This window comes from Cydia splendana, chromosome 6, assembly GCF_910591565.1.
Source record: "Cydia splendana chromosome 6, ilCydSple1.2, whole genome shotgun sequence".
In the NCBI taxonomy this organism is placed as follows: Eukaryota; Metazoa; Arthropoda; class Insecta; order Lepidoptera; family Tortricidae; genus Cydia; species Cydia splendana.
The window spans coordinates 19,944,886-19,971,683 of record NC_085965.1 but is presented as its reverse complement, the minus strand read 5'-3'; the positions used below and the strand labels follow the sequence as shown (position 1 = coordinate 19,971,683).

Here is a 26,798-nt window from a genome sequence, read left to right as displayed (position 1 = left end):
CCTTGGTTCCCTGCTGGGGCGTGACTATAAAATTGTGATCTGATAACCACAATAAAGAATAAAAGCGTTTTTGGTAATTTTAGGTATCGTTAAGCCTTTGAAGTAAAATTAAAATTGCAAGAAATGTCGATAGTTTATCGATATGACTTTATCGACATGGCTACAGCAACGTGGGCCTCATTGTTAATCGTACACTAAACAAAAGTGGCAACAGTGACAGCTCGCTGAGACACCGTCTCTATATATTATAAGTCTATGGGTGCGACCTACTCGGTCGGTGTATTAAATACACCGACCGATCGGTAGCTTGCGGGAAAACCATATAATTCTAGCTTTATTTAAATCTCAAATAAAAATTCATTATACGTCACAATTCGATACCTCAGTCTACGTGCCATCCAATCGTAATCGCTTGCTGTGACAATCGATTTGCGTTAGTTACATCTCTATATACGTCAGTCATAATGTGTCAAATACCGCAAATAATGTTATTTACACTATAGTTAAAACAGCCCGGTCAATAAAGGAAATGGTTAAATTATAGGTACCTATCACTTACAATTATAAGTACCAGTTTGTCAGACCAATAAAAGTCTGCAGTGGATTTGATAGCCCACGCAGTGCACGTGTTATTTTAAACGTCAAAATTCTATGACATTATGACGTATAAATAACACTGACACTGCGTGGGCTATCAAATCTGCTGCAGACTTTTCTTGGTCCCACATTGAGGAAAAGCAGTGCCTCTTAAAACAGGTATTTGTTACTTAAAAATAGGCACCAACACTAAGTCTATAAGTAATTCTTAAACCGAATAAACAATTTTCAATATTCAATACATACCCTATTATCAAGGCGTTATGTTCTTATATTTTGAGCGTTAATGTTACGAAGTATTCGGCGACGATACAAGGGTAATACTCTAGGGATATTCTCCATATTTACACAGTTAAGTAATGGAACGGTGGGTTTTATGTCTCCGGTATTGTATTAATTTCGGTAAAGTACTTTAAGGTCCCATAGCGGGCCTTCTGTGGAAGATCGTTTTGTGTCAGTCGCGGCCCAGGGTGTGTTCGTGTGTTCCTTCGCTTAGGAAGTTTTGAGTCGCGCATTCTTATACACCATTGTAAGCATAGACGGTTTTTAGTGTTCCGTACAAAACTTTGTTCACAGAACACTTATGGGATCAATTCGGTCTCTTTATCGCAAACAAGGAACTTAAGTTGAATAGGACTGAAGCCAACGTGCTCGAAAATTACTATCTGAACTGAACTTAATTTTTTATCATCAATCTTCAAACTTTTAATATTTGATGTGGTTTTTAATGTTATCTACATTGCAAGACCATTATCTTTACCAGGTTTCGTCTCTAAAACAATATGGCATGCACAGCGATTATCGGACGAGCTAGAAGGCTGACATATCCCGATATTTCTTAATTTGCTGATCAACTGTCAGTTGTATGTTATTTGAATGTAATACTGGGTGTGATGTGTCATAATTATACATCTCACTTAAAAGATTAGTTTAATTAATTTCCGTTTTTTAGTGGTTTTTTTTTCTCGACTCGTATAGGAAGAACATTGTCACATCACTAGTCTGTGCCTGCTACCTAAATGCCACGAGTTACCGATGTGTGCTCATCACTAATCTTTTAAGTGCTATATACCTAAATGCCACGAGTTACCGATGTATAGTCATAATAAACAACGTTTCATACATTTCGGCCGATCAGAGGCCAAGCCAAGATGATAAAAAACGACAATCGAAACTTAAAAATAATGTGATATTGACTTTTCGTAGGATCAGTCATCCCGATACATTTTTTCTTGTCGTTTAGCGATTGTCTATGTACAATTGTCATCGTGGCTAGACCCAGTTATAGGCCTACTGGTTCTCGCAAGAACTCGACTTTTCCGCCCTTTACCAAAGAATTAGAGTACACGGCCGGAGTGCGACAAATCCATTGTTCCGTCGAATTACGTGAGACGTCTCGCTTAGTGCGAGTATTGTCGCTAATTGCGAACAGCGACAAACGATAAACACGAATTGAGCGTTAAAGATAAATATACATAGTTTATTTTCCAAGTAGGCATATTACAATGCGCTTATAAAAGTCAAATAAAGCTACGCGTAAGCGTTGGAGACTTTAGTAAGTATGTATTACTAGAATAATAATAGGATACAAATATAAAATTTAGGGATTTTCACATTCTTAAAATTCGCGGGAATGAGTTACCTACTACGCGCGAGATGCACCGCGATGTCAATGCATTTAATTGTCTCAATGAAAATGGAAATTAAAGTCTCCGAAAAAAAAACAAGTCTGTACATTGTAACGTGAAATAAGCCACAAGAATAATTACAAATTAACCTTAAGTATACTGATAGAAACAATAAAACACAGCTCGTTCACTCACACATACCTATATGTCGAGCCAATCAATGAGAACAAATCAGTTGATCACCCTATCCTCGACCTCTGCATTAAGGCGTGCTTTCCCGTAGGAGAAACAATGTTTTAAAATTGTGAAAAAAATATATCTTATACTTAAGGATCTGGCAAATATGTTTTGGATCTCAAAAACATGATTAGATAAACTTTGCTCGATAGAAAAAAATTCCAAAGTTACGCCTTTTTTTAACAATAAATCAATCTCAGAGCTACAATACAAACTTTATTGGCTTGTTTTTTACATAAATGTATAGGTAATAAGATAATCTAGATGGTTTGGATCACTTTGTCTCGGTAACATCATTAAAATAATTTCTATGTTTCAATACCTACTAAATCCGCAACCGCCATCACTCGCGAACGCACTTACGCCCTCTTCAGTCGCGCGGCAGCGCTTGTAGAGGACGGACCTGCGTCAGTGTGTTCCGCGCGGTCACGTGATTTTACCATTTACAAACAATGGGAATCAAAGCATATGAAACGTAAGAAAAAGTCACTAAGTGCTATAAAAACACACTTTCTGATAACAGAAGCATCTAATACTTTACGAGGTGCTTGAAAGCGCCTAGCTTTCCTACATCAACAGTTAAAATATTTCAGTATTTTCACTAGGTCAGCAACCAATTTCAATGTAGGTAAATAATATTATATTCCTAGATAATATAATTGTGGGTATGTAAGTATGATATATTTACAGTATTTCACCTTTACTGATATACCTACGTCCGATCTGTAAAATGATTATATTCCTTCGTGCTCTTTGACTCCTTTGAAAATCACAAATTATTTATTTGGATTGATACAGTATGGGGATGTTACAATATATGTATAGTGTTACGCTTTTAGTATGAGGGTGCCGAAGGCGCCCGGCTTTGGATCGCATGCAACGCGCCACGCCCGTCAAGCGTGCAAATTCATCATCATAATCATAAATTTAAATAAATATAAAATGTCAAATTGAAATAATTGAAAAAAATACCCTAATAGGCATATCGCAATCCAATTATTTAAGAACTAAATACATATCACTAATTTTAATATTTGACCACGGTCGACATGAATTAAATATAATTGAGAGTTCAAGGTGCCTACAGGCAGTTCATCTTGCGCTTGGTTGTATTTTAGTCTTGTTCGAAGCGTCACACGTGAGGAGGAAGTTGGAGCTGCAACACGACCCAATAGGAAAAGTTACGATTTCCCAAGCACGCGAGGCCGAAGGCCGAGCTGCGGGAATGAAGTTCTCGCATGCGGATCTTTTCTTTCTATCAAAAGTACAACTTTATTTATTTCTCCCTTTGGAAAACAAACTACTACACAACAATAACAACAGCAGGAATGGACTGCTACCAACAATGTGGGTTAGGTTAGGTTAGAACTGCGACCCTCACAGGAACAGACTGCTACCAGAAAAGTGGGTTAGGTTAGGTTAGAAATGCGACCCTCACAGAAACGGACTGCTACCAGAAAAGTGGGTTAGGTTAGGTTAGAACTGCGACCCTCACAGGAACGGACTGCTACCAGAAAAGTGGGTTAGGTTAGGTTAGAACTGCGAACCCCACAGAAACGGACTGCTACCAGAAAAGTGGGTTAGGTTAGGTTAGAACTGCGACCCTCACAGGAACGGACTGCTACCAGAAAAGTGGGTTAGGTTAGGTTAGAACTGCGAACCCCACAGAAACGGGCTGCTACCAGAAAAGTGGGTTAGGTTAGGTTAGAACTGCGACCCTCACAGAAACGGACTGCTACCAGAAAAGTGGGTTAGGTTAGGTTAGAACTGCGACCCTCACATAACCGGACTGCTACCGAGCTACAGGAATGAAGTGCTCGCACGCGGATCTGTTTGTCCTAGCAAAAGTACAACTTTGTTTCTTTTTCCCTTTGGAAAACAAGCTACTACGCAATTACAACAGCGCAAACAACAGCAACAACAACATTACCAACAACAACACGTCAACAACAGCACCAACAGCAAACAACACGCGTACCGCGGGGCCCTGAGGGCCCTGCGCACAGGGCAAAATCTAGTTAATATTATTAAGACGATTGGTAGGCCCAATGCCCTTGAGCGTCTGGGTGGAGCTAAGCGCTCTGTACCCGCACCACCCGCTTACCCCGCTCACTGCGATCGTACATGAATTTTGTATCGCTGCCACGAGGTTCAAAGAATAAGATACAGCCCAGAGGCGCGCAGTTGGCGCTATACTCGTATAATCTTTTGTTTGCAGATATTTTGTTTAGTGTAAAATTATATTATTATTATATATTACTTACCCATTCCGTTACGCACCGTGCACGTTTGTGTAATTGACATAACCGTCGTATCGGTAACCGTTCTATGAAACTTGCTAACTATGTAATCAAACTTGATGAATGAATGAATTTACTAGTAACTTTTGTTTACATAGTTAGCAAGTTCCATAGAATGATACTCTATGCAATACGCCGTTAGCCAACATTTTTTAATGTGTTTATTCCCTACCTTAGGTTTTTTGTTTTGTATAATATCTAAAATTATCTTTTATCGGATCCTTATCGGCGTAAGAATGCGACGCCATCGCCATGTGTTTGATTGTTATGGACCACGGAGTGCAAGCTATCGCTCCCATATTTATTTGCAGTCAGTTACTCTACGATTTTCTAGCTGAGCCTATCGTGGTAGCTTTGAACAAGGAGGTTATGTCGCTCCGTGATTTCTTTGTACCTAGTACCTACTGCTACTGTTTATGCTTGTGCTCGGCCCAAGTGCAGCCAAAAGGCTAATTTGTTGTGGGGAAATTACACTAAATCAATAACGCATGGACGTTTTAGTGTTTAAAGTAGTATCAGATGACCGCTTCCCATCAGGCGGCTCATTTGCTGACTATCAGATAAAAAAAGTGCCAAGTGCCATTTGGGTTAGTTACATCTCTATACAGAGTGTCCAGTAATTAATGGACAACCTTCTAACCATCGACAGGGCAGCTTAGGCTGGTCCAGAAAATGCACTTATAGGTCTAGTAAAAGTTTCGTGGTTTTCGAGATAATCGCACTTTTATGTCTTTTTAGGGTTCCGTACCCAAAGGGTAAAACGGGACCCTATTACTAAGACTTCGCTGTCCGTCCGTCCGTCCGTCCGTCCGTCCGTCCGTCCGTCCGTCCGTCCGTCTGTCACCAGGCTGTATCTCACGAACCGACAGTTGAAATTTTCACAGATGATGTATTTCTGTTGCCGCTATAACAACAAATACTAAAAACAGAATAAAATAAAGATTTAAATGGGGCTCCCATACAACAAACGTGATTTTTGACCAAAGTTAAGCAACGTCGGGAGTGGTCAGTACTTGGATGGGTGACCGTTTTTTTTTGCTTTTTTTTAGTTTTTTTTTTTGCATTATGGTACGGAACCCTTCGTGCGCGAGTCCGACTCGCACTTGCCCGGTTTTTTACTAGTTAGCACCATACTTCACTTTAAACACCATCTAGGCCATATCTTTATTTGTAGAAATGTAAATAGCATGTGTGATACCATTTTAGAATCAGTATTAGATAAACTATTTTTAAGAAAGTTGGCCACTCTGTTCTCCATACATTTTTTTTTTCACCACAAGCGACCAGACTTCTTGAAAATGTTATATATATATATATATATATGGGCAGGCCACATTGCGTGCAGAGAAGATGGTCGATGGGGTCGAAAAGTGCTCGAGTGGAGACCACGGACTAGCAAGCGCAGCGTAGGACGTCCACCCACAAGATGGACAGACGACCTTGTTAAGGCCGTCGGAAGACGCTGGATGCGGGTCGCTTCCGACCGGAATGGAGGTCCAAGGGGAAGGCCTATGTTCAGCAGTGGACGTCTTATGGCTGAGATGATGATGATGAGTCAGTTACAACTTAATAAAAAAAAAAAATATATAATGTACTTAATAAAATGTAGGTACCATCGGTGCGCGAGTTTGACTCGCACTTAATTGAATTATTTTCTTGAAAACATTGTTTCGTTAAAATTGTGTAACAATAATTTATTAAGTTAGGCAACAAAAGTATTGGAAATTGTGATAATGAGACCCACCAAAAACATTTTCATGTAAAATGTTGCCAAGACGAAACCATAAGGCTTGCACTGACCAAAAAGTTATCAGAAATTTACTTTGAAACTGTTTTTTTTTGTTTTTAGAGCTTATAAATAAGTACTACTGATCAGTAACAACGTTTTAATTTCACGGCAGCGTTATTGAGTTAAAGGAATCTGTAAAGTAAAATTGTTGATTAAGGTTAATAACCTTTATAAATAGAACCCTTAATTGACCGTCTCCTTTAAAATTGTTACTTTCCTTTAGGTACTTTAACTCGAACACGCTGCCATGAAATTAAAACGTTCTTACTGATCAATAATAAGTACACATGTCTATATATAAATAATAATTCTACATGAAATGATCAGAAATACGTAATGCAAAAAATACATACGTACATATACAATAAAAACTCTAAAACGTGACCATTTCCCGGTCTAGTTAAAATACTGTCATCATAAGATCATTATACTGTGACCCGTCTGCAATGTTTACCGTGCGCGGCGCGCGCTCACGAGCTCGGCGAGAGGGTCGCGGGACGCGCGGGCGGGGCTTCACGGTTTGCCGCGCACCTCACCCCCTCAGATTCGTTGATGAGTCGAATCATATCGCCTTAAGAGTGAATAATACCAATCCAATCTGACAACCCCAATCTCTAATAGCTCCCTTTTGTACGGTTATTCGTAAAGAATTACCGAAAACACACGTCCTAAAATAAAACATATTTTCCCGTAATCCGTGGAATGAACGGATAATAAGCATCATTTGATTGTATATTCAATTCATATCAAAGAAATCGAATATATTCTCAAACACAAATTTAACAGTTGAAAAAAAAACCGGTGTATTGCGCGGTTATTAGGACGTTGTTTTATTCATAAAGTTTCAATAGGTAGATGCGTATCGATGGACTATAATCGATGTTATCATGTTTGTGGTTTTTAATGGGTACAACTTAGTAATAATGAAAATACATACGATAAAGTTATACTAGTATATTAAAGATAGCAGTGATTTTTAACCGCCTCCGGAGACGTCAGAAGTGGTATATGTGAATTTATAAACAGCCCTCTGCTTATTCGTCATATCGATTTACCTATACTTACAATCAGTTGACATGTCGACATATTGGTTAAATAGACCAGGGGTCGGCAAACATTTGAGAAGAAGAGCTAACCGTGGTAGAATTCTATGAACTCAAGGTGTCAATTATTAAGAAAATCGTCATGGATGTGATACCGAAGACGGCCCCAAGTTAGAGCACGAACTTAAACCAGAAATTACAAAAACCAGGTGTAGGCCAGTAAAGTCAAATCACATAAAAAACATGATAGCAAACGACACCTAAATCACTTTAAGCCGGCGTAGTCAAAGAATAACTACAGCTTTAAAGTCCAAACATTGCAGTCACGAGATCCGTACACATAATCCCTCGTTACTCCTCATACGAATAGTTAGCAGTTTAACCCAAATTAAACTGAAATTCAACTTTATTCTCAAATGCGTAGGGATTACAATCGTTAGCGAATACCATTCGTATTCCGAAGAAACTTTTTTGACCGTGTAGCTCTCTTATGCGTTCATGAAATTTCTACCTTACACCGTAAGAAATAAGTGCTTTTTTATTATTTTTGTGGATTTAAATACGATATTTTGGAAGTAAAGTGTAGTATGAGGCAGTGCAATTTGTATTTTTCTTTTGAGCGGCTCGGAAGGATCCCTAGTGACCCCTTTACGGCGAGGAAAGCTGTAGTGGCTTTGCGTTTATCCTTTCTCCGAACCAATATGTCTTAAGCGGCGTATTTCTTCACAGAAAATAAGCTTTTTTTGTAACAGGAATGAATAAACGAAATCGTAGTTGCCTGCAAATGACTCGAAACTCTCGAAAACTCGAAATAGGCTTGAGCCCGAATTGTGGCATTAAGGATGACTCACGCTAGACCGGGCCGGCCGGATCATCCGGCGCTTCGTTTTCTACGGAAAGCACCACGTGATTACCAATCATCCGTCATAGAAAATGACGAGTCGGACGCCTCGGTCCGGACTAGCGTGTCACCTTTTATTCAGCCACTTATGGGGTTGTCATTTAACGTTGAACATTTGCCAGCCCGCGTATTATGGATGGCTTTATCCATCTTGATCCACGTGATAAAATAACTGTCACTTTTTAACACCGTGGGATAGAAAGTGACGGACACCGTTTTATCACGCTGTCACGTAGACAAGAACGACCATCATATCCGTACGTGTACCTAGGTACCTACCTAATCAAAAATGTTAAGATATAACTTAGGTACTCACATTGCGTGCCCTCTTTGGCTCCGAACTCCATGAGCATCTTGGCAAGCGGCCTGTTGTTGGCCAGCACGGCCACGTCGAGAGGCGACAGGCCATCGGGGTTGACACTGGAATATATACAATTCGTTTATTACATAGTAGGTACTGCGCGCGTTTTACTGCTCAAAGGATTTTTTCAGCCTGCAGGGCGACGTCTGAGGTTAACAACTGTTTAAGTTTAGGTGTAGTCAGCAGCAATAGTAGCGACTTTATTGTTAAGAGAATAAGAGCGCGTCAAGGTAATTTTGAACACCTCGCCCGCTTAGGAACTTCTACTGTTGACTGTACTAAGTCAAGTTTGGTATCATTTTCAACAAAATAAAAGATGTAGACCATACCAAATTTCATCTAAATCGGCCCAATCCCTCCAAAGGAAATCTTTGGTTCACGAAACACCGTATTTCATCTGGTACAACCTGGGTACAACGGACATGAATATTGTCGCATTGATATGTTTCGATATTCGAGGACTCGTTTCGCCATTTCACCCATGTTTTGGTTATTTATTTAAACTTTATTGCACAAACATGTACAATGATGGACTTAAAAATACGTACACATATTTTTATATTCTCTCTGTTTAACGACCAAAATATAAGACAAAGGGCCCCACAATAGAATCCTCTTGTAATAATCAGACTAAATAAAAATCTCTTTACATCTATTGTCTTTATTCTGCTACCTCGGCGATGAGTAAAAAATTGTAATGCCTTGGTTGAAAAGAATACCTTTTATCACAAGAATTTTCCCAGAAAATATTCAAAGCTCTTTTCTATGAGTACTTGTAGTAAATTACTGTTCATGGTAACGTACCCCAGAGGTGCAGGCGTTAGTGAATTTACTAGTAAAATATAAGGTTTTATAAGGTGTTCCATTATCCTTTTTCACTTAACACCTCTCCCTTTAGCCCTGAAGGCTTTTGGGTGATAATTCAGTATTAGGTAGATTCGCTACGTATACCTAGCACAAATCTTTTTACTTTACCAAAAAAACTACTTTCGCGTATCCCGGCAGTAATAAAATTGACAGATAAAGCGGCGGAAATATCGACGCCGCGCCGCAACAGTAATACAGTTGCAATGGACATCCGAACGTCAACTTAAGAAAAATCCGTCCCAATTACCTACCTGAGTACCTAAGTATATAGGGACCGTGCGCGTTGGAGGGTCTGCAATCTTATGGCCTGAATGGGAAACATATGTGCACACGTACATTGCCAAAGCAAGTGCTACCATCTACCTTGTACATAATAGGTTCTGCCATCTTGTCGGCTACATCGAAAGCATAAACGACACATTTACGCCTCGCGCCAAAAATCTGACGGCTCGGTTCATGCACGGGGCCTATTATGCAATCTTTGAAACCCACTCCAAGGGCAAAATATAAGGGCCCTTACGTTAGACTAGATAGTCAAACGATACGTTAACAATAACAAAGTGACTTTCATAGAATTAAGATACAATTTAAAAGGGTACAAAAGTCCACGTGCATATACGTAATCGTGTTATTGAAGCTTTTATGGAATCCTGCTGTGAAAAAGGTAACGTAATTCAGTTATCTGAGTAGCCGTGACATTTTCTACAGGTGAGGACGATGAGTATATAATCAATTAAACTGTCACGTTTTTGTATTACTTTTTTATTTCTGTTTTTCTGTGTGTCGTTGGCGTTCGTGTACCTACTAACTCAAGAGTTTTAAGTCAGGTCCCACTGAAAACCAGCGCCTTGGGATTGTCGCGGGCGTCGCGGCATTATGCTGAGTGTGGGGATCCTACTTTAGCGTCTAATTTTTTTATGTCTGCATGTCCACTTTTTATTTTGAAATGTACTGCTGTCCGGTTCTTCCCTTCACCAGGTCGCATTTTGTAAACAGGGTCGATAATTATATAGAATTATGTTGTCCATTTAGTTTTCAAAATGGCGGAGCCATAGGGGATTGCGAGGTCTACAGAGCTCACAGAGCCACTAATTTCTACTGATTGCATCCCATGAAATAAGACTAGGTAGGTATATTTACATCGTTTAAGTATGATCTTTTCAATGTAAATATTATTAAGTCTAAGTCACAGTTTGGTGCCTAAATTAGAAAACAGTAGGTGTGCCTTCGGCCTTGGATAGATAACGCAAAGGGAAAGGACGCCACGCCCAAGATAATTAGTCCCTCAAATAAACTTATAAAATAAAGTAGAAATGATTTCCACCCTCATAATTGTAAAGTCCGCTTTGAGTGTACTTGGTTTATGCGAGCCCAATTTTAATATTTCAGCAGAGGGCAAAAAGTCAAGAGTTTCTATTTAACACGTAAAAAATATTTAAGAGCGGTTGAAAGGCTATAAATAAATTTTGGTAGTAGTGCTTTTGTATTTTTAGCTGGATACATGTACATACTTTTTGTAAAATAAGTTTGGTTTAAGTTTAGGGAGTAGAAAGGGGTAAGAGGGATTTACCTCTCATCTACCTTACTAAGGTTAAAGAGTAGAGAGGGGCAAAGTTTACCTATTGACGTCGACATCGGTGGACTCGAGGATATTTCTGGCTTTGTCAAGGTACCCGTGTTCGACGGCAGCGAAGAGTGCTGTAACAAACAAATGTCAACTGTCAAAAAAGCTTGAGACATTGCTGGAAGTCGTTTTAGAGTTCAGATTCTTAATACAGATATTACAGATACAGATGTTTGTTATCGTACTGTCGCCTGGAATAATATCTTACACGATCAAGCCCTCGGAAAAATATAAGACTGGCTTTATTGACTATAATACATACATAAGGTCGTTGAATTGCAACAGTTGGCTGAATAGAATAGTATAGGGAGACTGTATGTATAGAAAGGCGACCTAGTTGAACCTATGTAGCTTTTTGCAGTGTTGAATTAGGAGTCGATGTAGTATTTTATTATAATAATAAGTCGTAAAATATAAGCCAATTGAGTAGGCTTTTAAATTGAGACATCTGATCACAAATTGCATGATCAAAAGTAATACAAACATAAGCCATGTTTATATGCTGCGCGAGTATATTGCTAACTTTATGCGTTTATTTTTCAGACATAATATATGCATTGGCAATTAAACCGTGTAAAAATTAATAAGTAACAAAACATTGAAAACAATTATATAAAAAAAAAACCCAAAACCAAAAAAAAAAAACAAAAATACCGTGTAAGTGTATGTTAACTTGAGCCACTTTGTCAAGCTTGTCATTCGTTTTCTGCCTCCTCGCCTTGTCGAGGGGTGGGGGGAGCGGCGCGCACGCCGAGAGCGACGGCAGCTCCCCCCCGCACCCCTCGAGGAGCGCGCCGTACTGGAGCTCTAGGGGAGAAAGGGGTAAGTTAAAATAAAGGAAAATAAAAAATAATTAAATTTTGAACACGTTTGCGTATGGTTTTGACAGAAAAGTGTTTAAATAATTATGCACGTGTGAATGCGTATGAAACAACCGCCGAATGTTAGCTTTAAAAAAAGGTAAGTATACTCTCTCTTATTTTATTAAAGCAAACGTGTTCAAAAAAAGTTGAGACCAGTTAAAAAAGAAGTACTTAAAACAAAATTTAATAATAACTTAAAATAAAAGATTAGTCCAAAAGTGTAACTAAATTATAAAAATAACAGTAAGTATCGAGTTATAATTGAAAAAAAAATTGAGGCAATCGTCGCTTAGGTATGTCCTTTTATGTGCGTTTAAAAAGCAAGGCCTTTTTATGCTTCTTAGATGAAATGGATTTATTGTATTTTTTAAATGACTATGCTCTATAAATAAGTGATGTACTCTAAGATAACTTAAATAAGAATCTATCACCTGCTTTTGACCTTACACCTAACAATAATAAAAGTAGGTAAGTACAAAGAACTGGCAGTCTCACAAAACAGAGGACACATCAACCCGTAGGTTATAAATTTATAAAGGTATAATCAGACGCCTACAAATTCACGACGCTAAAAGCCTGCCCACATGACACGCAGTCAATGTCGCACGGATTGTATGTTAATGCAATAATGTACACTCGCCGACCGCGGTACACATGAGGAATATTTATCATTTTTATGACATTTTCATTGGAATATCGAGTCGTTAATGCCGATTTGTATTCCTCGATTTATTGCGCTTCGGTAAATTCGCTAAACAATATAAACAACTCCCATTGTTTACGTCTTGAATTACATTTGTAGGTATTTTTTTGTAATTTCTTTATCTGATATTGTGGATCCATTTTCTAATTCATTATATGTATAAACGATCATTGGATCATTTGCGAGCAGTACCTAACTATTGTTTTATGACCTTACTTATTTGGATTTGAAAAGTATGTATATTGAGACTAAAATTAACATTTTTATTTATTTTATTCTAAGTTTTAGGACGAATACTTTAGCTATCACAGTTTAGTAATTTTACTTGTTCAAATTAAACATTATGTGTTTAATGCCGACTGTACAAGCGAGGTCGCCACGAATGGCCTTATTAGGCACACTTGATATATCACGATTAGCTACCGTTCAGCCGCCAATACTGGTGGATCCAAAATTATTAGATAAACCGCGAAGAGTAAGGTGCAGTTTATTTTAAATAATTTAATGATACATTGTATATAAAAAAATTGTAGGTATATCAGAATGAAAAAGGACCTATAATCAACTCTGATCAACGTAGGATGCAAAAAAGGAAAAAAAATACAGCAGCTCAAATTACCTATGCTTTGCGACTTCAATTTGTACAAGACAATACTTCAGTGCGCCTTGGCCTTATTTAGCATACCTCGACGCGATTAGCTGTACGATCATTAAAACTATTAAAAGTAGCTAATTTATACGTAAATACGCTAAGCAACTGTCGAAGAAGCTAGTGACTGGTAACCTTTAAAGTTAACTGTAGGTATGTAAAATTACCTGTAATAATAAAATGACTGACAAATTATGGTGCGAAATATTTGGCAGTCTGGCAGAGTTTCATTTTAAAATGGTAGATTCACAAGTACTTAAAACAGGCGCAGTAACACCATCCTTGTATTGTTTCTGAATGAACGTTCTATCTATCTGTCTAAGAGCATTATTGTCATGCTAGAATTGTAGGTACAAAAAAACATTAACAGTTTGTAAAATGGCTTTGAGTGTACGATACAAAACCCCTGTCCTCAGCAGACGAGGTTACCTCGAATAGCCTTATTTGGCACACTTGATCCATAGCGATTAGTCGATCGGTCGTTAAAACTGTCACGCGGTGGCATTGAGGTTTAGCCAATTTCGAGCCGGAAGGATGCAAGGCCGGTTTTCAGCAATGAGGAAAATTTGGGGCTGGGAATGGGATGACCTGTGTCTTAATTTCTTAATTCTGACTCACCGGACACTACCTATGTTTCTGCACTGTACTAATTCCTTTTCGTTAATATTTTCTTCCAAATTCTAATTATGTCTATAGTTAGTTTTTTTAGCATTAGACATAAGGTAAACAATCTTGATGTGTCTTTTAATTGAAAAACACATTTTAAAAATAATTTACGGCAAATATGTAACAATTATGAATCTAATACGATCTTTTATATTCTTCTGCTTTCATAAGTAATAGTTACTGATTTATAAAAAGCGTTTTTCAATTAAAAGACATGTCAAGATCGCTTACCTTCTTTCAAGTTCTTTCTAATGCTAAAAAAACGAACTATAAGAGATCACTTTTCGCTAAGATAAAACTACAAGTTGTTTAACTTCTATTTGAGTTCCTAATGCTGGTACTTCTCTGTATAATATTTTTTGTACTGAGATACTGAACCGTTGAATATAAATTTTGTTACTGGGATGGGACTCAAACTTCCCGGGAAAGCACATTAGATTTTATCACGGAAAACAAACGAAACGAAGTCACAGGCAGAAACTGGTAATTATAATAAACAACAATAAGTATATAGTATAATTAAATAATAAACAACAATCATTGCAAAATAAAACGATCCGACCCACCCGACTTTCCCCAAATGGCGGAAGATCTCGATATTCTGACATTGTAATCCTTATTTTAATTAATGTGAAATTTAATAAGGGTTAATCACGTTCGTTTGTTGTTGATTGTTCGCACAAGCCTCTCCGATGGCATGAAATTAACAAGTTTTTAATTTAATTTTAATTGTTCCTCGGTTCGAAGGATTTCACAAACTCAATATGAGTTTATTACTCAAAGCCTTGTTGATGAAGTAGACGTTGACGCAGTGTGTTCAGATTTTATAATATGTAGTAGGTAGTTTTGATATGATATGAGTTTAAGAGCCCATCAACGTGTACACTAGCGCCACTGCTAAATAATCGTGATTATTTAAATTTAACGACATATATATTTAAAAAACTACGTACTGTATTGTGTATTTAAGTACCTTTTGAATACATCAGACTAGTTTTTATGTTGCTGGATTCGTCAATCTACGCGTCCAAAGTTAAAACGGCCGTTTTTGTTTTGAGTTCCTAGATCGACGAAACCAGCAACGTAAAAACTAGTTTGATGTATTCAAAAGGTACTTAAATACACAATACAGTACGTAGCGGCCCCCTTTTTTCAAAATCTTTCGTTAAATTTATATAATCACGATTATTTAGCTGTGGAGCTAGTGTGCACGTTGTTGATGGGCTCTTAAAAAGATGTTATCACTGTTATCAGCCTATTAATATAGGTGCATTAATTATTATGTTGCGTATTTCTATGTTAATAGATGTAAATATTAATGTAATTATAAAAACACGCGATTGAACTTGGGCTGGGTTTAGCGTGCTGCACGCTTAGTATTAGTAGGTACGATAACTGCTTAATTATACTGATAACGGATATTTGCTAATCAAGTGTAGGTTTGAATCTAAGAAAGATAATTGCATGGTAAAAAACAAACTTAATCGATGTCTTACAAAAAAATACTACACACGTGTGATGTGACTGAATTCCAATAAAATATGGTCATAATTAAAATTGTAAGTAATACAAAATAAGATAGCTATTTGGCTCCCTAATGCTATTATGAATAAATTAAAAAGAATATAGATAAGATAGAGATAGCCCCGGATAAATAAATAAATATTATAGGACACCGTTACACAAATTGACTATGCCCTGTAGTACAGTAAGCTCAAGAATTGTGTTATGGGTATGGGTACTCTGACAACGATATATATAATACATATTACAAATATGTAAATACACAGACAACACCCATGACGTAGGAACAAATATCTGCTTATCGCACAAATTAATGCCATTACCGGGATTCGAACCTGTCAGCTTCATATGCTTGGCTTTTAAAATATGCAATTACTAAAAACATTGATAGCATTTTACTGCGTCTTTAAAAACTGCGCTATTGTCAGTCATCTAGTCTAGCTAGATTCTAGCAAATCGGCTCCTAAATTAACAAGATTGATGATATAAACGGAAATGGTTTGTCGAAAATACGCCGGAAACACGTGACATAACGCAATTACGCAAATGAAAGAAAGCAGCGTACGCGGTACGGTGAAAAGTTCCCATAATTGTCCATTCGTGCGCGAGTTCGTGCGCAATGTTACGGCGAAACAGTAATATTATCGTGTAAGACATTTCGTTTTCTGAGTTAGTAAAATGTGTGAGTACGTACCTACTACCTATACATTGTTACTCGTCTAAGGTGCACGTGCACTGTCACCACGATGGAAAGAGGTCACATACAATAACGCTTTTGACACTGACAGATCCGACCATATCGTATCGAGATCAAATTTTTGACGTTTATTAAAATTAAAATCAGACCGTATGTTACTTAATTGCCCGCTTACCGCGCGGCAAAAAACATTGAAAGCTTTAGTGATGAAACTGATGAATCGTCTCTGTGAAAAAAAGTCTGGAAGTGCATAATAAACGTCTTATCTTCATAGAAATTTGACGTTTAGGGTAACTTTCCATTTCTGACCGCAGCTGCACTACTAGTACAAACGCGTTGGTGTTATTGTCAATTTCCATAGTAAAATAAATGGTAGTGCTGTTGTCGTTGGAAATGGACTGTCACCTTTATGCTCATATTGCCATTGCTAAGTCTGTGCATAGCCTGAGACTCTATCTTTGTCTATGTCACAATGTCTATGCACCAACACATCGCGTGGCATGTTACTCAATTGCCCGCTTGCCGGCAAAAATGAAAAAACTTTTTAAACAATAGTGATGAATCGTCTATATGAAAAAGTCTGGGAGTGCATAATAAATGTCATATCTTCATAGAAATTTGACGTTTATTTCACATTGTCATTGCTAAGTCTGTGCATAGGCTGTATATATCTTTTTTTCTTCCGGTTCGAGCGCCATCTTGATAGTCACGCGTCGTGATTAATTCCTTTGTTTTTTGCTCATTAATAGTGTTTAAAGTGTAATATCGATAGCTTATTATACAGTAAACTAATGTGGTAGTGTGCAGTGAATAGAATGGAATAGAATAGTTTTTATTCGTAAACACACAGACAATAGACATACATAGAAAAAACATAGTGAAAAATAAAGTGTCACGAAATGGTCCCATCTCAGCATGTTGCTGGCGACTTCCAGCGCTGATCTTCCGATGAGACCATCAAGTGAGAAATAAGAATGGAGAATTAATCTTGAAATGCGTTTACCACCATTTTGGAGTCAGCGGCCTGGTAGTCCACGTGCTATTTGTAAAGTCAAGTGCAAGAGCTAATAAAATCACCGTACACTGTCTTGTACTAACCGTACAATTTTAGCCGTCCTATTTAGCTCTTATTACCTTGATACTGGCGAAATAGTCCCAATGGACTGAAGCCATAATTTTAAAAGAATGAATGACTCTATCTTTATGTCACAAGGTCTATGCACTAACACATCGCGTGGCATATGTTACTCAATTGCCCGCTTGCCGGCAAAAAACATTGAAAGCAATAGTGATGAATCGTTTCTACAGTCTACGTTGCGGAAATTGCTTGAGGCCGTTGTAGGGTTACCAAACTTCAAGTTTTATCTGATTTTAAGGGGATAGTGGATGACCGTAGTCCAACGTACTGCCGTATTCGAACTTCAAGATATTCACAAGAGACGACACGTACTAGTTCCATTCTAGATGTATACGTTATAGTTTAGATATCAACTAGTTCTCTTTTGCAGCGCAATTCGGGCAACCAATGTCACTTTTACGTTAGATAGAGTAAGATATCTATTAGATGTGAATTGGATCTCTAAGTCATATCCTGTGGAAATCGTTCAACAGTATCTCCAGAATCGCGCAAATGTCAAATTTGACAGGTTAGTTCTTAAACATAAATATCGTTATCGTATCTTGGTGATGTCTAAAAGATGTCTAATAGATGTCTATTTCAAAATCCGAATCGGGCCCGTAGTCCCTATGTTCCTCTCTGGATACTGACATTATAGAAATTATTTTAAACACAATTTGATGTATATTAACTACAGCCATGCCCTTCTTGTTACTTTTTTTATTATTATAACTATTATAAGAGTGAAAAAAAGTCCAAACTAATTTTTAAAAGCTCCTTATTCTTACAATGATAAAAAAATCGAAAAGATTTTTTTTTTATTCGGAAGTTTAATATCCAGAGAGGAAAGTGGAGAGTACGCGTTTGTATGGAAAAACGGTGCGGTGTATGAATAACACCAGTTGGAATAATGTCGGGATGAGTGGCTTTATCGAGGTGGTTTTAAGCGGGTGAGTGATAATGAGCTGCAACCCGCGGTCCTGCATTCAGTTTTATACAGGTACAATTTAAGATTTTATACAATTTTAAGATTAAAATTTTAAATACATACCTACCTACAATGACCTTTTATTTATGTAGACGTGTGACGTTCATAGTTGACAAAACTAAAATTTGATCCAACGATTTTGACAACTTGACAGTAGGGCTACCGCCAATACCGAAAATCGTCAATTGCGGGCATTTTTCTCTGTCACTCTAATTACGCCTTCATTGGAGTAAAAGAGTAAGATCCCCGCAATTTGCGAATTTCGGTTTTCGCGGTAGCCCCTCAGGTTGGCGTCACCCATACGACTAACTAAATATAGGTTCCGGAACCTATATTTGATGGCTCACGATCGTGCGCCTGGTACCATATCTACCTCTTTTTACTTACATCCATGCCTACCTATTAGTAAATTACAAGGGTAAAGATGGTAAAAAAATGTTCCAGTAGTTGGGAAGACCAATGGCGAAGTTAGCATAGACTGTTAAGCAAAGAAAGAAAGTTCAAGAATCAAGATTTTATCAGGAGTTTAAAATATGAATCTGATTAAGTGGCAACCCTAGTTGCGCGGAAGATCGCGTTAATCGGCTAATAGCGGTATGATTGAAATGATACTTTGAACGGTTCAGGTCGTTTGGATTGCTCCGTTCCGATAATCTAGGTCTTTAGAACTACCCGTTGTCATAGCCTACTACTATAGGTAACCGACGATGGAATGTGTACCTGGGGGGCTGGGGGCATATTACATAGAAAAACAATTATAGGAAATCCCAATCGTAACTTAAATAATGTGTAAAAATTATCTGTCATTCCGATACATTAATAATTTTCGATTGGCGTTTATCGGTTAACTATTATCATGTTGGCTACGGCCCCTGATATCCTAAGGGCCTACGCGAGAAACGAAATTTCGATTTTCGTTTTTCTCGGTAGTCCCTCTGGCTGTGATAATGATATAATATCTGGGAGACCGAGCTTTGCTCGGAAAAGCTAGATCGGTTTTTTGCCCCCGAAAACCCCCATAAAGCAAATTTCATCGAAATCGTTAGAGCCGTTTCCGAGATCCCCGAAATATATATATATATATATATATATATATATATATATATATATATATATATATATAAATAAATATTTATACAAGAATTGTTCGTTTAAAGGTATTAGATTCGTTTAAGAACTTCAATACATAAGACAGACATGTGACGTTAGAGTCGGATCAAAAAAAGTCTGCAGCGGATTTGATAGCCCACGCAGTGCAAGTGTCATTTATACGTCATAATTTCATAGAAGTTTGACGTTTAAAATAACACTTTCACTGCGTGGGCTATCAAATCCGCTGCAGACTATTCTTGGTCTGACTCTATAATAAAGTGACATTGATATAAGTAAATTGGCTTTAATATACATAATCACTGCCAATTTGTTGCGTCTGTTACCTCAGTTCTATGTTATGTATTTCTTTGAAATCATGATTGTATTATGTATGTAATTGTAGATGCATATTAAACAAAAATAACAGAAAAAAATTGAAAATAAAGACGGGTCACAAAATGTAAACAAATAACAGTTTGATAAAACCTGAAATTAAAAGAAAAGATAATAATATTAAATGTTGTATAATTGATACCAAAAATTGTTGATACGATACATGCTTGGCCTTCAAAAGTACTTAAGTGATATTGTTGAAAGAGAAAAAAGTCCAAGTTTGTTTACATTTTAGACATTTCTTCTCAATACCATTATAGATTAACTTAACGACATTAACATCCAAAGAGTTCAATCACAAACAACCAAACTTTTTAAACACAAACTGGCAACATCACTACACGCGCATCACAAATTAAAAACAAAATTGTCCTCATTGAAATTTGAATTTAGAACTGACCGCATGATAGGAAGTCTAGCATGTCACTCCATTGCAGTATCATGGTTGCAACTGCCGCTCTCAGCGGGGCATTGTGTGCAAAATCTCGATCGTATAGCGTACATCTAGAATCTGTGAGAAAGTGCCATCTCTAGGCTAACTAGGTTGAGTGCAAGTTCAATTTCTCAAATTGGGTTAGTGCAGGCGACAAGATTTAGTGTCAGCTTTTTTAAAAGGGAAGTCTATTTTTAACCGGGAGCACTACACTGCGTTCTCTGAGAGGAGACAGTGTCAATAGGGGAATCACATTAAAAAGCTATTTAACACCAATATAGCATATAATTCATTTCGAACATCAGGACTATTTGAAAAAAATATGTTAAATTTTACTTTTACAATCTTTTAACTAGTCTGCAGCAATTTTAGTGTTTGTAAGTGTTTTCACTGAAAATAACGTTCGTTAGCGTCCGATTGAGCTAAAAAGTAGGTACTTAGGTAGAGTCTGGCTACTGAAATATTACACAAATGTTTGGCGGGAAATTCAAAAAATCTTGGGCTGGTCACACTTTGTGTAGTAGGAATTATTGTTTTGATACTAGAAAATATTTTTGATTTTCTGTGCACACGTAAGGTACCTAAGGATAGAAGTTAAATATACGTTGACGTGCACTCAAAGTCAGCTTACATAATTTCTACCACTATGTAATTAAGTACAGTCAACGATAAACACATATGTTAACACTTTCTCACCATATAATAAGGCGAAAAATTAAATGTAGTGTAAATAAGACCAAGCTCGACAATACCGTAATATTAATCCATCACCAAAAAAAATACATAAATACTATGCCAAATATGCTAAATGCTAAGTATCAAAATATTTATAGAGCACCAACCTCCTAATTTGTTTACATTTGTTTAGGAGTTGTAAACATTACAGTTTTTCGTTATACAACGCTACCTACACGTTGACTTTACACATTGTCGTAATTATTTACGAGCTTAAATAATAGTTTGCGAACCTCACTCAGTATAGATATTATTAATATTATTTAAAATAAATCCCTTATAAACCGCAAACAATTTGAATGAATGAAATAAATTGAGAACTGACTTTTTTAAATCATAGACAATTGGTGATACAACAACGAAATATCTGTCAACAATTTTTGGCTAGCAAGACTCTACCTAAGATCGCTGACAATTAAAAAAGATTTTATAATAGATGGAGTAGTAATGATGTAATAGGCCGACAAAAGCCGTATCCTTTGGGCTCGTTAAAATTGATGATTACGAGTATTTACTACGTATAAGAAATGGCAATAGAAAGCTCGTCGAAACAAATATGTTTACACATACTTATACTATTTTATTAGAGTTTATCCTATTGAGCGAAATGGGATTAAATTGAGACAGAATGCAACTTTCTTTCAGTCATAAGAGTCTTCAATTGGTTTCAGTTATTTCTTGTCATTTGCTCAAAAAATGAAAGGAATTCGATAACAACCACGATTACGAACTATCCAGTCATTAATCGTACATTAATTGAAGTAGTATTTAGGCCTCGTGATAGCCAAATTCCTTAACCGCGTGCTTACATCAAATTTCCGTACTTTAAGCCACATTTACTTTGTGGTTCGCGATACATTAATCTTTCACAGCGCGGAAACGCACAAGGAAAGTGAAAATAAAAGAATACCTATGTCATAAGTCATAAACGCATGTTAGGTAAATTGTTAATGGTTAAACTAAAATGATCTTTATATCAATGGAAGAACTGCTGCAATTATAGAGGAATTAGTGGACTGGTTTGTTATTCCTAAAGGGGCCCACAAATTATCAGTTCGCCGGACGATATCAGCCTGTCAGTTGTTCGGAACTGTCACCTTTTGGGATTACCTGACAGGCTGATATCATCCGGCGAACCGGTAATCTGTGGGCCCCTTTATACTAAGCTTCGATTCAGATGAACCAGTGTAAGATGGAACTCCGATTGCTCACGTTAGTTACGTATTATTTTTTAATGTGTTCGGAAAGTGTTAAAATGACCAACGGTTACTAGAAGATTATCCGTTGCGGTGAAAGGTCAATGTCTTAACTTTCGTTACGTTGATTTCGTAACAAATGTACGTTACATTGTACGGAATCTTCCCATACTCCCATTGTGGCTTTGGAGATTATATAACACATAATTTTGACGATAATTATGGCCGCTCAAAATTATGTTTAAAACGTAACATTTGTGGTTACTTACATGAAAAAAAAAATAAGTAAAATAAAAAATGTTTGTACATGATAATTTTTTTATCTCATTAGCACTAAATACACTGTGTATTTAGTGCTAATGAGATAAAAAAATTACCACATCAAAATATACGAATATCAAAACAACATAAGATCTTTACAATCCGAATGCCACTTCCAAATGTATAGATATCTACAATATCTTACCTAAAGAAATATCTCAAAACAACATTCAGCAAATAAAACGAAGTCAGATTCCTACGCGCTTTGTATTGAAAGATACTTCAGGGAACCTACCGCGCGCACAACTTATTGATTGAAAGAGAGGCAGATAACGAAATTTCGAGTTTCGATGTTCGCGGTAGGGTAAGGTGACTGTACAGATTTTTCGACTGACGAGCAAAATTTTATTATCTCTACCTTTTCTTCGCCTAAGACGAATGTTTCCGCACGGGGGATTAACTCGATGAGAGCCTACATTTTATAAATAAATCTTGAGAGGTACAATTTTATAACCGCTGTAAGTATATAAAAGTGTGTAAAAATCACCATCATCATTGGCCTGTAACATCAATAAGATGATGGTTTAAACAGCGTCCATATTAAGAGTGCGGCACTTCCGCAAATGACTATTAAGTCCAATGCGAGAGCGGCAGCCGCGACCGCATAGCTGGCAGGAGAATGCCGTGCCCGGTGACGAAGGTGGGAGAGCGGCGCGCTGGTGTCTCAGTTCTCGCCTAATGTGAAGAAGGCTAAACCACGCTTCATCGTGTGCAACTACCCCTTCACCCAGGGTGTAAAAATAGATGCATATTAAAAGTTAAAATATGATATGAATAATTGCCTATGACAGCGACTCTAAGTAATTAATCTCAGCGCATCTCGTGTACTACATAGTAGCAAATCAATATAAAATTTACGAATATCAGGCCAGGCCTCCTTAGAATTAAATTATTGTAGTAGACATTTTGGGGTGCAAACAGATAATAGTACATTATTGTCGAGGCTCGGAAGTAGCCTTCCAGCCGAGTCATATATAGTGCTTTTCTCAAAAATGGTGCAAGAAATATAAATATCATAGAAATATTTCACAAAAGTAACGTTCTTACGTATATATTTTCACAGAAAAAAGTAGAAACAATTGAAAAAATTTGCTTTGCCGCCTTTTTATTTTTTTAAATAAAAAAATAGAAATGTATTTTTCTGCCGAAAATACGCCAACCTATTTGAGACAGCTAAATAGTCGCGGTACTAATCATCTGTTTGGCTGTTTAATGGGCCTGTGCCTTCGTTTGATATGGCCATTTCAACTTTTAAAAAGTTTGGAACTCGACAAATAATGGAATTTGTATGCAACATTGCAGTCCCAAAATCGAGACTGCAATGTTTTTAACTTTTTAATTTTTGACTGACCATAAACTACGCGCTTCACGACCTATTTTTTTAACGGCAAAGTCGACTTTGCCGTCCATTTTTGAGAAAAATACATTAAGTAGTCAACATTTGTAAATACAGAAGTCATTGAATACCGTCATGTAGTCAATTTTTTTTACAGTTTTGACTAGAACTCATTACTCATTATATATCGTCTAGAAATGTTAGTATCTTTCATTTAAATGCTATTTCGAGGCTGTGGAGTGGGTAATGGCTGGGATGCTGGAGTGTCAAAATGTGAAGTTAGCATCTCATTTTAAAATTTCATTTTTTTCGCGAAAATGAGCAGAACTATTTAAAAAAACCATCTAGAACTGTAGAACTATTAGGGATGCTACTAGAACTCTCATAAAAGTTTGAGATGCTAGCACTTGATATGCTAGGTTCACATACACGAGAAGTGTATTGCACAAACAACACTGAAATTGTGATTACTGGAGGAATTTGAGATAAAACATCATTCAGAGTAGTTCTAAGAAAATGGTTCATTTCTTTCAAAACTTCCCCCTAATACTTACTTCTACGATTAGGTACATAACACTTCATTCTACACGAGCTATGTAAATATACTGCTTGTTTAAATAATAAAATTTGTTTGGTTTTCATATTTATATGATATGATCGCGAAACGCACAGCGAATCGTGTCAGAAGGCATCGCTCGCACTTATGAGTCCCCCCGCCGCCAAAAAGGGGTAACAAATTGTATGGGAGCGTCTTTTTCACGGCGGGTTCGTGTAACTATTAGGTACAGATATTTCTGATGATGCGCCTCAGAATTAGGTTAAACGATCGATCGATGTTCATGTTTGAGCCACACAAGACCTAATTCCATTTCGGTAAAATCAGGCTCAAGTGAAAATCTGTATAACGGATGCACGATCAGGGGATGAAAATGGAAATTACTCAGCACGTTTTGCGAAATTGCCGTGGTATTAGAAAGCAATTTAGTACCTAAGCTTTTAGCACTGAATACTATATTTTGGTAGGTATGAAAATTCAGTACCTATTCAGTTTACCTATTAAGTCCGCTACGTTTTCACGTGCAAGTGGCACGGCAAGTTGTCACTGCCAACAGTGCGAAGTTGGTGCAAGAAACTTATGATTAGCTCCTCTGTGTTGCCAAGCCACCGATTTTCACATGTTTCACATTTTGGCCGATTCCATGTATTTAGATCTGCCCGATTCGAACTTTAAGATACGTCGATATTATTTATACGATATGGATTAGATATGTCAGTGTCAAAAGTATCTAATCCATATCGTATCTAGACGTAATATTTGACGTAATGAATAGAATCGGGCGTTACTTTGCGGAAATCCATATTAATTAAAACCAAAATATTACTTTGCTAATCCGTGAAAAGATCCGCTATACTTTCTTGCGTATTTTTTACATGCAAAATGTTCCCACCCTCTCACCGCAAAAATATAAAAATATCACGCGTTATCTTTTCGTGGATTAGCAAAGTAATATTTTGGTTTTAATTTATATTTTGGTTTTGACGACCGGTCTGGCCTAGTGGGTAGTGACCCTGCCTGTGAAGCCGATGGTCCTGGGTTCGAATCCCAGTAAGGGCATTTATTTGTGTGATGACACAGATATTTGTTCCTGAGTTATGGTTTTTTTCTATGTATTTAAGTATTTATATATTATATATATCGTTGTCTGAGTACCCTCAACACAAGCCTTCTTGAGCTTACTGGGGGACTTGGTCAATCTGTGTAAGAATGTCCTATAATATTTATTTATTTATTTGACGTAACTTAAGTTCGAATCGGGCCGTCAGAGTCAGATGAAAGTGCCAGGGTTATTAAGGGACTTTAAGACAAAATAAAAAGGTCCCAATGTTACGAATTTGTTTTTTTTTTCAAGACATCCAGTACCATTCTAATAATCATTGATGCCTTCATAACAACGAGTATGATGTAAACCGATAAACTAACAATACATGTCATATCCAATTCAACCTTTTGTTTTATTTCTCATTCGCATCGCAAGTATTTCGTATTTACATATGAAATAGCTGAACACAGCGGCATTCATTCCACTTTATAAATATAAACTCAGTATAATATTAATCACGTGTCGCGCTTCCACACATAAGCTGCTTGTTAAGAGGAAACGGGACGGATGAACCAATTTATTGTCCACGCGTAGCAGAATGTCGGGCTACGAGTTGGCTACATGTCAGAATGATTGATATTTTGATTTGTATGGCGACTTTTCTTGGAAAATGGTGTTGTGAGGATTTATTGTGACGTTAGTGTGTTTGTTTTAGAGGTGCTGGGGTAGTAGTGTTTATCATGATTCATGACCCTATGTACGTATGTAATAGGGTAAGGTAATTTTATCTAAGGATGTTGAAGAACTGTATACCTCTAAGGGGAGGTTTTAAGCCCATAAGGGGGTCTGTTCGACTAGTTAGAGTGACAGGTGTAATATTTACTCAAAAGAGGCCATATTCTCTTCGAGGTCTTCTCACTCCTCAAATGGAGTAAAACTTTTAAAATAAACATTGGTTCTCTCAATTATTAAGTTGGCATTTCCAAGAAAGGAACTGGAAAATTTAATCAAACTCTATTGGAAATATGAGCCCTACTCTATTTGTGGTTACAAGATAACAACAGGAAAACATGTGGTACAGAGAGCTAAAATTCCTGTAAAGCTTCACACGAACAATAAATAATAAAGTCATTCATT

General features: G+C 37.0%; 1 protein-coding gene across 3 annotated transcripts in view; it reads right to left on the bottom strand.

Annotated features, from left to right (window-relative positions):
* LOC134791639 (ankyrin repeat and fibronectin type-III domain-containing protein 1) overlaps positions 1-26,798 on the bottom strand; it is a 201,865-nt gene that overhangs the window by 24,841 nt on the left and 150,226 nt on the right. For 2 of the 3 annotated variants that reach the window (XM_063762694.1, XM_063762693.1), the window contains exons 2-4: positions 12,002-12,154; positions 11,343-11,421; positions 8,812-8,915 (exon numbers count right to left, since the gene is read on the bottom strand). In XM_063762694.1, the coding sequence (XP_063618764.1) occupies positions 8,812-8,915; positions 11,343-11,421; positions 12,002-12,154 (336 nt within the window). The remainder of the gene's footprint in view (positions 1-8,811; positions 8,916-11,342; positions 11,422-12,001; positions 12,155-26,798) is intronic. The other variant, XM_063762695.1, reaches the window with a different exon arrangement.